Genomic DNA, 18,108 nt, shown 5'->3' with positions numbered 1-18,108 from the left:
AATTTAACACTTCTCTCCGGGCCTCAAAATGTTTCAGTGTGGTGTATCTTGATTAAAGTGCCTTTTGTAAACCATCAACTGTACAAGACCTTAAAAAACATTAAATATGTCCAATTGAACAAATAATTAGATCAATTATGTTAATTTTGAGCTTAAGTTGGAATGAAAACCAAAAGACCCTGCAGCCCTTGAGGACTGGAGTTTGACACGCCTAGACTAAAGCTTAACTTTAGAAACTTTGTTTGACTTGATCAGTGGACCGCTCCATTACAGAACATTTTTTTAACACAAGCTTTTTAGTGACAATATCAATTTAATGTATGTAAATAATAATAATAATAATAATAATAATAATAATAATAATAATAATAATAATAATAATAATAATAATAAGCACGGGGAAATGCATGGCTGCTTTAAGGTTGGCTCCGGTTCTCCACAAATGAAATCTGCTTGCCACGATTTACTTCTCACTCTCGCGTCGTACACGAGTGCTATCTATCAGAGCCCACTCTATATAGCGCACAGCTGTCAAATTCTGGGGATCCAATAAGCTGCAACACTGTAATCACCGCTCACTTGTTTCGTAGACTTTAGAGTCACAAGTCTGTGTGGACGTTGTCAGTGATTTACGTTTCCCTTTTTTAAAACAATAACCTTACAAAAAATTAACAATGTCTGGAGAAGAAGCAGCTGCACAGCAACCGAAAACTGAAGAACAAAAGCAAGACACTAAACCGGAGGAAGACAAGCAAAACGAGCAGCAGCCACCGCCTGCACAAGAAGCTGAGAAGCCCCAGGATGAAGCTTCATACAAGTCCTTGGTGCTCTCGGGCTACGGGGGCTACGATAAGGTGAAGCTGCAGGTGAAAAAAGGAGAGCTTGTCCCGAAAGCCGGGGAAGTGCTGGTTCGGGTGAAAGCGTGTGGCTTGAATTTTGCTGACCTGATGGGCAGACAGGGTCTGTATGACAGGCTTCCATCCCCGCCCGTCACCCCGGGAATGGAGTGCTCGGGGGTAGTGGAGGGTTTGGGCGAAGGAGTGACCGACAGAAAGGTAAGATTTCATTTCTCTATGTACAGAAAAATTACCCTATGCTGTCATTACTGTTATTCCTCTGTGTTTTATAAGTAACAGAAGAAGCCGAGGACTGTTTCATTTTAATGGGACAGGAAAATATATAGTACTTGGTTATGTTGCAATTTGCATTATACAACTAGTTTGGTATTGTGTAATGCAGTATCGTGAATAATGTGGCTAGCCTAGTGATTTGCCAAGTCTGCAATGAAACACATAGCGCTGTATACATCTAACAGATGTTTGGACTGAGATTGTATTATACATACCGTGGAGACTACTGTACTTATGTATTTAAAACATAGTTATTAATCGGAGAAAAGACTACTACTTTTTCATTTAAATATTTTAGTTGGAGCAAAAATGCATTATTAATTAATGGCAAAAGTTCAGGTGGCATTGCCAGAAAATTTTTAGAACCAAATACCAGCATGTAGTAATACATGTAAAGTGATCAATGTTTTAATACCACAGTATTCAGTAGCCACCGCCCGTCGTCTGTATCGAATTTGTAGGTCGGTCTGCGCATGTCTGATTGACAGTTGCACTCGATTTGATTATTATTTAGTAAATTAAAGCTAAATGCAATCTGCAATGGAACGGTTAAAAGGTTGCATTTTCACATACGCATGTTAATAGGTTACCTTGTAGTTAAGATGTTTTATTTTTAAACATACATTTTAAACGAAGCATTGCTGTTATGGTCATTGGAATAATACTATGCAGTGTACGTATAATTCAATTTAAAAAAGAAAATGTAATTTTTTACGCTACCGTTGTTTTATCAGGACTGGTAAACCAGCAGCATCTGTAATTCTGTTTTCTTTTTAAATGATGACAAATACAGTAAAAACCGTTATCGGCCACGAATAAGTCTGTGGAGAACAATTTTAATTAAAGTTGTGTGTTTTATATTGAAAAAATTTAGAAAGCATTTTTTTTTCGCAATTTGGGCGGTTGCCGTTTTAAAAGGATGTTTTAAATACGCAAGTTAAATATGTGAACAGCACAGTACTGTCCCAACACCCTGTGAGAAGAAATATGACAATTTGTTAGTCCAAAAATGCATAATTTTGTAGTCTAAACACACCCATAACTGTTATCATTTCCAAGCTCCAGTATTGTTAACAAATGCAGCAGTGGTAGGTAACGCCTTATACAGTATAGCCTAACCACCGAATCTAGAATACTTCTACATCACAGGGAGAATTTGCACCAGTTAAATGGATGCAAATCAGTGTGCTGGGTTTACAGTTCTGTATGTGTGTTCTTTGTAACATCTTTTATAAGAGCAGTGTACAATTTTAGCCTTCAAGGATCACAGGCCATTTTACAAAGGATTGTACGTGTTCGACTGTGTGTGATTTGCATCAAAACATGAACGATTAAGCAAGATGACCTGGTATTATTTGGTACAATGGGGCAGATTGGGGTTAAATCTCTCTACTTTTAACCGATCTGTAGAAAAATACTATTTTAACATTAACTTAAGACAAAATACTGGTCTAGAAACATTATTTTGGAGAACTATATCATACTATGAATGCAATATCATGTATTTATAAATGGTATAACCACATTTTTTAAAAATTTAGTACCGTTTTAGATACTGTGTAATATCAAAAATCCAGACCATTAGGAAATGCATCCCTCAGCCATGTAGGCAGGGTAGTCTCTCTTGGTCAGAGGGCTTTTATTTGCTGCCCCACCTATTTTTGTGACTCCATTTTTGTTCAGTGCAGTCAATTCAAGACAAGTTCCTTTGTAATTGAATGCTATTTGTGATTCAGCCTAACCCTAAAAGATTCCCCCAATTTTCTTTTTTAAATTGTAGATTAATACAAAATTAAATACTAATTGCACTATTTACCATTTTTCTATTGGTGCAGTTATATCTATACACTACCGATCTGGAACGGTAATGTTTTTGTTGAGGACAGATCAAACAACCTGATTTTATACCCTCTCCTATCACAAAATATTGCATTTAAACCTATTTTGGTTATTCATGTATTCTGGTTTACACTTGCGCATCTGAAAGCTACGAGCCCAACGATCAGTTCCTGAAAGAATCTTCTTCCTTATCTTCTACTCTGTCATATCTTGCTGCAATTAATTCTTTATTAACCATGGAAACCACAAACCCATTGCCTGTAAGCCTCAGTCAGCTCTTGAAAAGTAGGTTTGTAGCATACAGAGACAATTCTATAGCAATATAACTTTGTAATGCTGCCACCACAGCAATTCTATTGAATGTACTGAAGTTCCAGATTCAGACCATGGACTATTGATTATCACTGCATTCAAATTTCTTCTAAAGAAGTCAGTTTGGGATGTAATCGCAGTGTAATTTTAAAGTATGAAACTGATGTTTTTATTTTGTACTTGATGCATTGGAAGGGTTTCTGGCCAGACCTGCTGCTCTGTTTCTTTTCTACAATTCAGTAATTGTTACCCCTCTCTTTCACGATGCAACAATTGTCACAATAGTAGCACAATTAACTTATTAAAACTGATTTAAGTAATGTAACTGAATGCAAGAATGTCCACCTTTCTTCGCTCAGTAGTACAGTGTGTTGCAATGTTTTCCACTTGTAAGTCACAGTACAGAGAGATAGGATACAGTGGAGAGTGAATTTCACTCTGTCCAGCAGAGAAAGCATTCAGGTCTCTTAGTGTGGGCTAAATTGAGTACCTCTGTCTTCCCCCTAAAAGATGTTGTATAAACTACAGTAAAATAGGTGGATATGCTACCAAACAAGTGCCTTGCTGAGATTTGTTTTTGTTATTAATGCTTACAATTTGTCCAAATGAGGGTGCTATATTTCCCCTTCCTCCCTAACCTTCTATTGCATTTTTAGAGAAGAAAATAAACTGGTGTTTGTTGCTTCAAGGGAATGCCATGCAGTACAGTACTATAGGGTTAACCTACCACAGTGGTAGCCAGAGCCAGCTATTTAAAATGTGCTACTATTGTGACAACATAAAAATTTTATAGTTTTGCAATTTTTATTTTTTTTCTGACCTAAATTAAATTGGCTGCACTTCATTAGTTTTGCCACCAGGTGAGACATGGGAGCAGAAAATTAATTCACACTACAACCGCCGGATTTTCGAACCCTAGAACCTAGAACCACCACGTGGGTCATTTTGACCCATACATTTTTAAACTGCTTTGTTATGAAAATGAAAGACATACTAATAGGATACAATTCAAAAGTTTTATTCATGAACATCTGTGACAGGCTAGCTGTAGGGATGATGTCAGGCCTGAAAGAAACACTGACAGGCAGTACTTGCAGTGAATCTGAGACGCTGCAGAGCTCAGTGTTTTATTGTAAAAGGAAAGGTTTAAACAGGAAACAGGACACAGCACTTGAGGCCAAAATAAATAGACAAATAAAACTGATTAACACTAAACAAACAGACAAACAAACACAGTGAGTAAAAAATAAACACACAAGTATCGTGCTGGTCCTTCCAGCACAAAATAGCAATGGTATGCTTTGCTTTAATTTACTTTACTTTTAATTCTTACTTTCTCCTTCTCCACTCACCGAACACAAGACCCCGAGTGAGTGCTTTGTGCATCTATATATACTGTTGTGCCGGGATTCAATTACTAATTAATTATTCACTTGAATCTCAGAACGTGAACTAATTCTGTGCAACCCCGTGCTCACATATTAAATACTTTAAATGCACGTGAAGTGCAATACCTGTGCCTAAATACAATTATACATTTTAAACACTCATGCTCATTACCCACATTATATCCTGTGTGCCAACTACAATACACCAACATTAACACACGCAACATACAACATATAACACGCAAATGCACACAGGGGCGGGGCACATTGCCACATATTCCCGCCCCCCCCCCCCCCTCCCCTTTGTGCGCAGCACACATGGCCTCAATGGCCACCTCCCCCCCTTAAAATCCCAAAAGTCTCACTTAAAGTCCCGGGCCAAGAACAGGGACTTTAAGGGGTTCATGGGCGGCAATGTTACCAGTAGCCCGGCTGCTACTGGCAATGCTGTCACAATCTCTGGCAGTGAACCTGCTGCTGGGGTTGGTGGTCTCCGGACCTCCTCCCCCTTCTTCGTGGCCGGCAGCTCCCCTTGGTGGGGTTCCGGCCACAGTACTTCCTGCTGCTATGCATAGCTGGCAGCGAACCCAGGCGATGCGGAGCCACAGGCATCCTTGGGCGGTGCGAGGCAGTCATCCCTGGGCGGTGACGTGAAGGCATCCCCAGGCGGTGGCCAACTCAGCTGTAGCTCCTCTTGTGGTGGAGGTGGGAGCGGCAAGCAGTCCTCCCACATTGGGGGAGGCGGAACCAGCTGGTATTCACCCTTTGCTGGTGGAGTTGGCGGAGGCGGAGGCAGCTCCTACTGCTCTGCTCCTGCCGTTTTGAAGGTGGTGGAGGCAGAGGCAGCTCCTGCTGCTCTGCTCCTGCCGGTGGAGGTAGAGGCAGCTCCTGCTACTCTGCTCCTGGTGGTGGGAGCAGCGTGTAGTCTCCTGGCGACGGAGATGGGAGCAGCATGTAGTCTCCCTTTCTTGCAGGGGACTGGTGCGGCTCACCCTCTCTTGCAGGGGACTGGTACGGGTCTCCCTATCTCTTGGAAGGGGAAACAAGCAGGCATTCATCCTCTGCTGGTGGAGATGGGGACAGCAGGCATTCATCCTCTGCTGGTGGAGATGGGGACAACAGGCATTTTTCCTCTGCTGGTGGAGATGGGGACAGAAGGCATTTTTCCTCTGTTGGTGGAGATGGGGACAGCAGGCATTCTTCCTTTGCTGGAGACCCTGCTACGTGGGCTGCTGTTCTATTTATAGCTGCCTCCAGGTAGCTGAGGACCAACTCCACACCAGCCTCCAAGGTGTTTGGGGTGTGTTCCCTCTCATGCCTCCCATCGCTCCCTGTCCATCAGCCACAGGACCCGGATGGCTATGGGCATAGACTGGGCCTCCAGCCCAGCACTGTCTAGGATCCAGTCCCGCAGCCTGATAGCGTCTTCTGCCATACCCCCCCCCCCCCCCCCCCCCCACAGTACTCTTTCTGGCCTGAGTCTCGGAGGCGCTGTTGTCTCGGTTCTGACACTACGTGTGACAGGCTAGCTGTAGGGATGACGTCAGGCCAGAAAGAAACACTCAGACAGGCAATACTTGCAGTGAATCTGAGACGCTGCGGAGCTCAGTGTTTTATTGTAAAAGGAAAGGTTTAAACGGGACACGGCACTTGAGGCCAAAATAAAGACAAACAAAACGGAGTAACACTAAAAAAAAAACAGTGGACGAACAGACAAACACGGTGAGTAAAAATAAACACACAAGTATCGTGCTGGTCCTTCCAGCACGAAAGAACAATGGTATGCTTTGCTTTAATTTTACTTTACTTTAATTCTTACTTTCTCCTTCCCCACTCACCGAACACACAACCCCGAGTGAGTGCTTTGTGCATCTATATATACTGTTGTGCCGGGATTCAATTACTAATTAATTATTCACTTGAATCCCAGCATGTGAACTAATTATGTGCAACCCCATGCTCGCATATTAAATACTTTAAATGCACGCCTAAATTATACATTTTAAACACTCATGCTCATTACCCACATTATATCCTGTGTACCCACTACAATACACCAACATTAACACATGCAACATACAACATATAACACACAACTGCACACAGGGGTGGGGCACATTGCCACAACATCATATCTAACATTTGCATCACAGAAGCACCATATTTAAATGGAAAATTAAACATAAGGCTTTATTTTCAAAATGATTGCATATACAGCATGACTACAAATGAAAAATAAAATTAAATATACATTTCAAAAGAAACAGGTATGTACATATACCCGTTTACTGGTGTAAACGGGTATATGTACATACAAAACTGTAAAACCGAAATCATTGTTTCTAATACTACATAAAGAAAATAAAACGCTATTTCCGGTATGACGGCTGCATTGTACTCTATGAAGCATACGCATCTGCCTGCTGGCTCTGTGCCTGCATCCAGGAGCTGTGTTGTAAACACAGACGCTGTTCCATTGAACAATATTGTGTAAACTGGTACATGCAAACCTGTAAAACCAATTTTTTTTTCTAAAAGTAATATAAAAATAATGACATACGTTTCATATTGGGAACTACCTGTAATTTCAGTTTGCTGTATGCATCCGAGTGCAGCTTGCCTTATTCCAATCAAAATGACTACTTTCAAATTTCCTTCTGATATATTCCCAGTTGCATTTCTGGAACAAAATGAAGGATTGCTGTCTTGTACAAATCCACAATCATAGCAATCTGTCTCTTAGTCAGTCTACAAACAAAGAAAGGCTTGAAATATTTTTTAAAAAAGTATGTGCTAGGAGGAGTAGGCGTGTCTGCTGCATTTACAAAAAAATTTGAATATCTTGCATTTTATTAAATTAAATATGTATTGTAATGTATGGGTCAAATTGACCCACATGGCAGTTCTAGGTGGAACTCTTTATAATTTATCATTTTTGCGATTTTCTGGCTATCAAACGCCATCATGATATTTAATTCATATATTTAGGAAAAGTCAAACGGACACACGTGATTTACAACGGAAGAGTAATTGACATTTTTAATCCAAAATGGGTCAAATTGTCCTGCATGGCGGTTCTAGTGTTCAACAAACAAGCAGGAAGCGCTGAGGCCAATCGTGTGTGTTTTCATAGCATTGGTAAAAGGCACATGGCTTGGAGTTCTTTTTTCAGCGTACAGGAGAGGAGTCCTGCAAGAATCTCAAATGATTTGCCAAACCTAACTGATGCAGGCCTAAATGTCATTGCAAGCGATCGGTTTCCGAGACTATTGGCCTAACTCGGACCCGTGAACTGAAAAGGCTCTGACACACGGTGGGCTTGCAGATATGAGCAGTTGAAGCTGTCTGTAGTTATTGATCTTCTGGAAGAACTTACCTCTGCTGAGGATGCTAATGTATCGGTTGAAGCAGAAGGTTTGCTTTACAAAATATGTTCAGTCAAATTTATCTCCAGTGTCTCAAGTTTTTGTGAATCTCCTAGCAACTGAGCAAAATCTCAGCACCCATCTACAGAGCCAAAGCACAAACATTCGAACTGCTGTTTCCCCTAAACAAGCAGTGAAGTATACATTTAGCGAGTTGCGTACAGAAGGTTGAGAATAGATCTGGAACACAATTGCATCAAATTATGAAGAATGTAATGTCCCTCTTATTCTACAAAAGGCACGTGGCTGGGGATTTCGGAAGTGCAGAAGATGTGACTGTCGAGTGGGGCTCGTCTTTAGAAGAGGCCGTACGAGTGGATGTTTTTCTGTGATAGACACTGCTATTGTTGAAATGGAGAGATGTTTCTCCCAGGAACATTTAGCAGTTGTGCAGGCAGCAATAGTGCTTCTGAACCCGACCAGTCCTGACTTTTTGTGTTTTTGATGCTATCAAACCACTTCTATCGAGATGCAAAAATAGCATCACTGTGGATACAACCATGCTCTCAGCTGAGATGAAGGTATGCAAGAAAATAGCAGAGAATGAGAAATGTGATAACACACATTGAAAAGGTGAAGGATGTGTCGCCAAATTTAATGAAGTGTCTATGCTTAGCTCTGACTCTACCTGTCAACAACTGCTTGTGAAAGATCATTATCTGCAGTGAAGCACATTAAAAATAATAACCATTCAACAATGGGAGAGCGTTTGTCCACTCTTAGTGTACTTTACCGCAACCAAGAGCGGAGCAAACTGGATTTTGACAAAGCTGTTGATGCTTTTGCCCGACACAAACATCGTCGCTTGAAGTTTCATTGAATAGCACTGCACTGAAGTGCTTTCCTTAGCTGTACAAGCCAGGGCTAAACTCCAAGTGTTTCTATCATTTATTGAGTATTTATCTGAAAGTTCTTGTATTTAAAGCTCCTTCATACCACCAGCCACTGTGTAAGCAGTTCCTGTGTTTTTATAGATGTTCAGAATTTATGTTGCATTGAGTACTGTTTTCTGGCAGTGGTGGAAGGGAGGACCTTGACTGGTTCCGCAAAGAGCTGTCCCTTGAGTGGGTGGGTTACTGAGGATTTCAATTATTTTGTATCTGATCATTTTCTGGCAGTAACGACATGCCATGTGTCAGATCATTGTTTAAGAGTTGCTCAACCCATAATCAAACTTGCAGACCTTTTGGCTTGCCTGTTGTACGGACCGCAGCACTGTAGCTTTTAATAGCAGACAAGTGAGAGGTTTTACTAGCTTCTACAACAATACACTCCATTGGGATTTCTCCAGATGTTTTTGTCCCATTCCTAAAATGTATGCTTTTAAATTTGGCAATAACATTATATTCTACAATGATTTAAAAACATCCGATCATAAAATAATAAATTAAACCTATGTTATAAACATTTTCAGTTTTCAATTTGTCTGCCTCAGTAAAGCATTTGTTTTCGTAAACTCTGCATCTCACTTTGAGTAAAGTGTGTGTTTATTTATAATATATACAGTATATATATAATGTATGTGTGTGATGTCAATCCATTAGGGAATGTATGAATCAAACAGGCTTACTCTATTTTAACCAAGCTGAACCTATATCTTGTTCAAATGAGGTTTTCTTAACATGGAAAACAAACTAGAAGGGTGTTTACAGGGCAAATCCTGTCCATGTGTGCTTGCTGGATTAAGAGGGGGGGCCCTTTTCAAAGGACTTGTCCCGGGCCCCAAAATTCCTGGCTGCGGACCTGCTTGTACGAATACGTTATTGAGAAATAAGGATTTTAGTACAGCTGCAATGTCGTTAAAGTGAGGGGAAGTGTGCCCAGAGTAAACTCCGCCTATGTAAATTCTTCTTCCCCAGTATTGAAAATGACTGACTGATTATTCTGACTTCCATTGTGTAAATCGCCATCCTTTGGCGCAACACTGTTTCAATAGTAATCTGTAACAAACCAGTTTCTAGTCAGATAATGCCCTCTAGCATTTAACAAAATGGCATATCTCATTGAGCTCAGTTTTACTGTGGTGAGTACCACGCCATTTTGACGTTTTTGGCTACCTCTGTACATCTAATTTATTTACTAGTGTTTTATGCATAGAATTGTGAAAGCAAAATCTACTGAAGTCGATTTTTTGGGCAGCATGGTTGGTCACTATTTAAAACCAGTTTCCGGTTTCAAGTCTGTTGTATTCCAGCAGGAGGAAAGGGGTGCTTCTGTGATTTGTTCAGCCATAAGTTATTTTGTATTGGGTATGGAGGTTCAGATCCCACTGCCACTCTGCCATGTGTGTCACAATTGCACAAAACACACAATGCTTTGCAAACCACTACTAACAAATCTGCAGATCGTACCATTTCCCATTTTACAGCAAAGGCTGAAAAAAGGTTTGCGAAATTGCCATATTGTACGGGCTTAAAATAGAGCAGTGACAGTATTGTACAAGGAGATTTAATCTGCCCTTTCCTGACACAGAACAATTTTTGAGATCGGTTTGTGACAAACTATTAAATGTAAGTTATTTTCCTTTCCCTCCTAATGAGATTGCTTTTGTTTCTTTTAAATATGTATACTTCTAATATATGGTTGTGTACACTGTAAATGAGAAATGGTGTGAGTAACCAGTTCGCATCTAATTTAATTTGTTTATTTAGCAGACGCCTTTATCCAAGGCGACTTGCAGAGACTAGGGGGTGTGAACTATGCATCAGCTGCAAAGTTACTTACAATTACATCTCACCCAAAAGACGGAGCACAAGGAGGTTAAGTGACTTGCTCAGGGTCACATCTACGCAGTTCAGTGCAGAAATAAAGGACCCAAAAATAATGACCCAAAATGAAACTTTTTTTTTTTTTTTTTTTTACCTTTTTTGAGTAATACTTTTCTGGTGCTGAGTCTGCTGTACTGAAGTTTTAATTTGCCGTTAAATGAGGATTTGGGCTGTATAAGCAGATACATCTTTGTTCTTTTAGTGAGGTAAAGCAAAGTATATGATGGTGCTCTTCATTCCTTTATTAAATCATTTACTAAATGCAGCAATACCGCATTGTGCAACAACTAGAGTACAGTGCATACATGAATAATTACCTTAAAATATGATTTGCTGTTGATCCAATATAATAGGATGTAGGTTAAAGGAAGAAAATGGCTATTATATGCGTTCTGCTTGAATGGAAACCTTCTGATTTTACTTTTAAAGAGCAGACTTGTTGGTTGGCTGATGGAGATCAGCTGTTCTATGTAGTCTATAGAGATGAGTTTTAGTTGCAGATGTCTGTCTAAGGGAGCCCTTGTGGGCACTTTGCATGTCGAACCACAAATACCGACAGACTAACTAAAAAATGCTCACAATGCAGTTATCAAGATTATTTTAAGCACGGCATATCAAACCATCAAAAAAGCCTTTCATCTAAAAAAAAAAAAAAGGTGGCCGACAACCAGAATACAGAGGCTTTGGGATATTGATATCAGAATGCCAAGATGTTCTTGTGATATGAATATATTAAAGATTAACATTGGGAACCATTTAAAAATGAAAAATAAACAGATGTTTCTAATGTAAACAGTAATATTCATTAATGAAAAAAGTCCAATAATTAGCCCGAATTCAGCTTCATGCCAGCATTCAGGATGATGATGATGATGATAATAATTATTATTATTATTATTTATATAGCGCAATTCATGTACAATACAATTCAAAGCACTTTACATACAGAAAAAAAAATACAATAAACAGTAAGAGCAGTACAGCTATTAAACAGAAGTAACATCAAAACAAATGTTATGGAAAAGCTATATTAAAGGTATGTTTTTAATTGAGATTTGAAGATTGCAATTGAAGGTGAATCTCTGATAAAAGGGGGTAAGGAGTTCCAGAGTGTGGGGGCATAAAACAAAAAGCAGCCTCTCCCATCCTTTTACCATTCACCCTCGGAATACATTAAAAGGCCAGCATTTGCAGATCTGAGTATGTTCAGGCTGACAAGGAATTAGCATCATTTAGATATTGTGGAGATAGTCCATTCCGTGCTTTAAAAATCAATTCTGTAATGCACAGGAATCCAATGCAATGATGCCAACACAGGCGTAATGTGAGCCCTTTTTTTTGTTTTAGTTCGCATTCTAGCAGCAGCATTTTGCACTAGCTGTAGACGTGATCTAGCATGACTTGTAAGTCCAGAGAATAAAGCGTTACAGTAATCTAACCTAGAAAAAATAAAAGCATGTACTGATTTCTTTGCATCATCAGAGGACAAGAATGATCTAACTTTTCGCAATATTTCTTAAATGATAGAACACTCTAATGTGTTTTATATGTGTTTCAATGGAAAGTGCAGAATCAAAAATAACCCCCACGTTTTTCACTTCAGATTTTACATTTGATTTTAGCATACCTAGATCAATATTTGTCGAGTCCATCTGTTGATTAGAGCCTAAAAGTAAGACCTCTGTCTTATCGGAATTTAACTAAGAAATTGAGACATCCAGCTTCTAAAATCGGCTAGACATTTGAAAAGGACATTGATAGCTGTTGTCACCTGGTTTTAACAGATATATAAATCTGTGTGTCATCTGCATAGCTGTCGAAATTCACCCCATGTTTACGAATAACCTCCCAGAGGATATCATGTGCATTGCCTGTTGCTGTTTCCTCCTCGTCTGTATGTCTTACCTGACTCCCTCTTTCTTTCAGCTTGGTGATAAGGTGATAGTAATGAACAGGGCAGGCATGTGGCAGGAAGTGGTTACCGTGCTAACCAGCCACACCTTCCTGATGCCCGAAGGCATGACCTTTGAAGAGGCAGCGGCGATTCCAGTGAACTACATCACAGCTTACATGATGATCTTCGACTTTGGAAACCTAAGACCCAACCAAAGCATACTTATCCACATGGCAGCAGGTAAGGATATATTAAATTCAAGTGAATCGCCCAGAACTTCAGAACGCTCAATCTAAACAAGTGACAAAGTTGATATAACCCTGGCTAGCAAAGAAACCTTTGCACATAAATCTACCAAATGACATTTACACATCACATAATTGATAATCGTTTTGCATTGTGGTGAATGTGAAGATGCACACCACAAATGTGTATACTTCCTTATACTGTTGTTGTACCCTGTTTTAAGTTGTTTGCAAAGGTTGCTTCGCTAGCCAGGTGTTCAAACAAAGTTCTAAACACTCAAAACTTTCACACAACGTTAAACTGTAGGTTGTTTTTTGGGGGGGGGGGTAGTAGTCATTAGCATAAACCACAAATGAAATGTCTGTCAAATGCAAAATATTATCTTATTTGTACATTGACTCAGAATTGAAATCCTTTACCAAATTGACAGCAGCAGTGTTATGGTCACAGTGTAATGTGTGCAGACACCTGGTATACAGGACTTTGTAAAATAACCCAACCTATATTTATAACTTCTAGTCGTGGAATTAGCCTGGGTGTTCCTTCTCTTTTTGTAATGTTTGGACCAGAATTAAATGCAATGTAAAGGCCACCATGCACTAGACTCTATGCGATTTTACACACCAGAAGCGACAGACAATACAACAGATTGGAAAACTGCCAGATCAATACAACTATAAAAAAAATGCTATTGACAAAACTATGATTAAGACTGGTACATATTCGTCAACATGATGTAGTAATTGAGTGCCTACTCTGACGGTATTTCAACATATATGGCAATAAATCCTACATAACAGGCTCCTGCAGTGCCTTTAGAAATGAACTCCCATATATTACCTTTCAAATCTATTTTTATTATTTATTTTTTTTTATATATAATTTGCGATCTTTGTCATAACTCCTGGGTATTTTTCCACGGCAGGTATTTTTTTTTCCTCATTTGGGATACTGCTTCACCCTGCTGGACCACGTGCATTGAAGCTGTTCTCTTGATTGGTCAATTCCCTAGTTGTCGCACGACAAATTGCAAAAAATAGGATTATTATTTATTTATTATTTATTTCTTACCAGACGCCCTTATCCAGGGCGACTTACAATTGTTACAAGATATCACATTATTTTTACATACAATTACCCATTTATACAGTTGGGCTTTTACTGGAGCAATCTAGGTAAAGTACCTTGCTCAAGGGTACAACAGCAGTGTCCCCACCGGGGATTGAACCCACAACCCACCGGTCAAGAGTCCAGAGCCCTAACCACTACTCCACACTGCTGCCCATTTTATTTTGTCACCCCAGTGTCTCCCCCGCCTCGCCTGTGGTGTGAAAGCTACTTCTCAAAAGTATAGATTGTATTCATTAGGTCGCATCGTGTCTGCTGTGTAGCACACCCTCCTTTTTGATTTGTACTCCTACACTTGTGACTATCTACCCAGGCATTCTGTTTAGCTTTTTAATTGCCTGTCCACACTGCTGACTGCGAGTCTGCTACAACGCCATTTTACATTTATGACCAACATAAATTGAATTTCCGTGTTTCATCCGTGGTCTAAATCCCTTTTGGATTTCCTGGGCTTCTGCCTCCCCCAGCTTTGTGTCGTATGCAGGTTACAAAATTTTGAACTATGCCCCTATCTTTGATAATTTTATGTAGATGATAAATACAAGGGTCCCAATCCCTGTGGCACTTAACTTTGTACATGGCCCCAACTAGAAGCTGAAATATTATCTGCTCCTTGGATTCTCAACAGTTTCAGATGAAGTCTTTCGTGCTGCACTTTGTCAAAAGTATTTTGAAAGGCCAGATATGTCATACTTGGGGCTTGAAGTTTTAACAGTATTTATTTATTTTATTCATCTATTTTAAATAACTGGGGGGAAAAAAAAAAAAACCTGAAGACCTATTTAAAAAAAAAAAAAAAATGGAGAAAGTATGGAGAGAAAAAAATGAAACCTCGTTTTAAATGAACTACTGCACAACGCCAGCGACACAAACTACGTATCTTCCATCTGTAGGTAGCTTTTTTTTATTCCTTCGCCATCCTGCGTGCATTACACTTTGGACAAATAACATTTACAAAAAAGCGGTTAACGTTTTTGTTTACTGTTCAAATGACAACGATGTTTTAATCAGCCTATCGGTGTGTCTGTACTGGCTTTTCTGTGACCTGTACTGTCCAGTAGGGGGTGGGACAAAGTCAGTGCTGCATTGTTTTGATTTAGGTTGCTAAAACTTAGTTTTCAGCATTGGAGGTAAAATACCAGAAATGGATAACAAAGCAAAAAAAGCAAAGTATATTTCAGCTGATAAGTAAAGATATTTCCCAAATAAACTGTAAATGCAGATGGAGGGAATTATTTACACATTTTGTAATGTGTCTTTGGAGAAAATATGATCGATCGCTATTTAGCTTCAGAATCACACATTAAATGAAAGGCTACTGCAGAGGCTGGTGAACAGAATGTAAAACAGCTTTCAAAAAACTAACTGGAAAGTCAGCGCAGACAGCATATTCCTGTCTGTTGTAGCCAAGTTAAATCAGTACTACAGGTACGATGTAGCACAGCCACCTCGCTCCAAACAACCTGCTGCTTGCTTTTCAAATGCCGTTAGAATTTTAGACCCAAAATAGACATGTTTTTCTTTTTGACTCTGTACTAATAAAATAAATTATTGGATGGGACAAATTAACATGACAGTGAATGTACTGTATATATTGCCTATATTAAAGTGTGCCAGATGCTGTTGGGTAACAGAGTTTTGGGACTGTTTCTACTTGATTTCCTCATCTGTATAACTTGGCAAAGCTTTGCCTTGCACTTCCAACCAATACAGAGGATGCAGAACGTGCAGTCTCAATATATGGGCAAGTCCACACCAGACAGAGAATGTCGGCAGCAACTGCTGGGGGATGTTGTATGCTTGCCTGTAACAAATGATAGCACTCTGTTTTAGTAAGGAAGCAAGTACCTCTATTTTTAGGCTTCTATAGTGTCGAATTAGGTTTATTTAATGTCTAAACAGGTCTGCAAAATCCAAATTTTATTCCATAACCTACCCGCGAAAAATATATATTACCACGATTTTTAGACTCCTACTAATGACCAATCGTCATTTTTTGTGGACTTACTATTTTATTTATTTATTTATTTATTTATTAGCAGACGATATTTTCAAATCGGTTGAAAATAAGATCAAATTCAAATAAGAGCAAAATAAAAACCAGTAAATTTACATTTGAGCGAATGTGACTAAGAGCAGCTATACTTCTAGAAAAAAGGTCGAGACAGTGTAGGTGAGTACCAGACTTTTGAATTGGATGCAAGCACCGATTTTGGGAGCCAGTGGAGCAGTGGGAGAAACAAGGAAGGGAAAAGACAAGGTGGACAGCAGAGTTTTGGATGAGTTGGAGCGGACAGATAGCAGAGACAGGGAGGCCTGCCAGGAGGGAGTTGCAATGGACAAGGCGGGGCAGTACCAGGGCCTGAACTAGGAGCTCTGTGGAGTGGTCGGTGAGGAAGGGTTGAATTCTGTATGTTGCCGAGGAAGCGACAGCAGCATACCAGAGTTGTGCTGAGAGTAGGAGAGGGTGTGGTCGAGGGTGACGCCAAGGTTCTTGGTGGATGAGGAGGGAGAGAGATTAGTAGTGGGGGAGGAAGGGTGGGAGAAAAGGAGGTCTGATTATTATTATTATTTTTTTTTTTTTTAAGAGGTTGAGTTTAAGATAAGTGCATCCAGGAGGAGATGGCCAAGAGACAGGTAGAGATACAGGAGGAATTTGAGTCAGAGGGGGGAAAAGGAGAGGAAGATCTGGGCACCATCAGCATAGAAATGATATGAGAAGCCTTGAGAGGAGATGAGGGAACCCATGGAGCGGGTGTAGAGAGAAAACAGGAGGGGTCCCAGGACTGAGCCTTGCCACGCCAGGACACCCAGTACGTGCGATGAGAGAGGTAGGAAGAGAACCAGGCAAGAGCAGTCCCGGAGAGTCCCAGGTCAGTGAGGGAGGACAGGACAAGAGTTTTCGACTGTGTCAAAGGCAGCAGAGAAGTTGAGGAGAGAGTGAGATGGAATACACTTGTGAGTGACTTGTGACCTGGGATGGGCTGAAATAAATAAATAAAAAAATAAATAATAAAATAAAAATAAACTCTCTTTATAGTGTTGTAAGACTAGTTGTTATTGTTTAGGACCAGTAATTATTTCAGTTAGGTTAACATTTTATATTTACAAACTTGCTTCATGTATAATATTCAAAATTAATCAATACACCAGTATTATAATTTAATTATGATAACGAAGTATTTTTCATTTAAAAGGCTAAAAAGTGAATTGATTAAACTCTCCTGTTCGCATTAAGCTTGGTTTGCAGTAGTGTATTAGTGTTTGCCTTCTAATAATTATTGAAGGGTCTTTTATTCAATAAGCTTCATTGACAAACCAGTAAGTGAGTTGAGGCGAGAGATTGGTAAACAGTGCTTAAACGTGTGAGCTGCAGTAATAATAACGAAGAGTTGAATCTGTCTACATCCAGCTGAATTACTGATACAAGTTATTTCTTCACCACATCCGAACCCCAACACTACAGTGTGATGGATACGCAGGCGATAATGGGGCATAATATGAAATCTGTTCTCTCAATTCTCTGATTTCAAAATGCATGTTCTACGTTGTCTGAATTCAAAATGTGGACGTTCCCATTTCAACATACCAAGTTAACCTTTGTATATGTATTTGTGAAACGTACATGCAATTTATTACAGGAACTGAAAATTGATGTGTTTTAAGAGGTATATCTAAAAACCGAAAATAACTGATTTTTGTCAAATAGTAAAAACCGTGTTGTAGCTGGATATATAACCTCTAGTTTTATATAGTTTTTGTATGTGATCATGAGTGGTAAACTGCTGGGGCCTATATTAAGAACTTGTAAACTACCCAATATTTGCCATTGAAAATGTATGGTTAGTCTTTGATGTAGCTGAATTGATTTATTTACTATTGATTTTGAGTAATTTACCATTCCAGTTCAATAAAAAAAGCTGCTTGAATTTCTACTGCTTGCTGTCCGAATAAATAAATCGGTTCTACTGAAAGAAA

At 39.4% G+C, this 18,108-nt stretch overlaps 1 protein-coding gene across 1 annotated transcript in view; it reads left to right on the top strand.

Annotated features, from left to right (window-relative positions):
* The first annotated feature begins 515 nt into the window (after positions 1-515).
* The window catches only part of vat1 (vesicle amine transport 1), an 81,859-nt gene continuing 64,266 nt past the window's right edge, over positions 516-18,108 (top strand). The window contains exons 1-2 of the mRNA XM_034055711.3: positions 516-1,055; positions 12,789-12,996. Of these exons, the coding sequence (XP_033911602.1) occupies positions 675-1,055; positions 12,789-12,996 (589 nt within the window). The 5' untranslated portion in view covers positions 516-674. The remainder of the gene's footprint in view (positions 1,056-12,788; positions 12,997-18,108) is intronic.

This window comes from Acipenser ruthenus, chromosome 33 (assembly GCF_902713425.1).
Source record: "Acipenser ruthenus chromosome 33, fAciRut3.2 maternal haplotype, whole genome shotgun sequence".
Classification (NCBI taxonomy): Eukaryota; Metazoa; Chordata; class Actinopteri; order Acipenseriformes; family Acipenseridae; genus Acipenser; species Acipenser ruthenus.
Note: the sequence above shows the minus strand (reverse complement) of the source record. Positions and strands in the feature narration are given on the sequence as shown.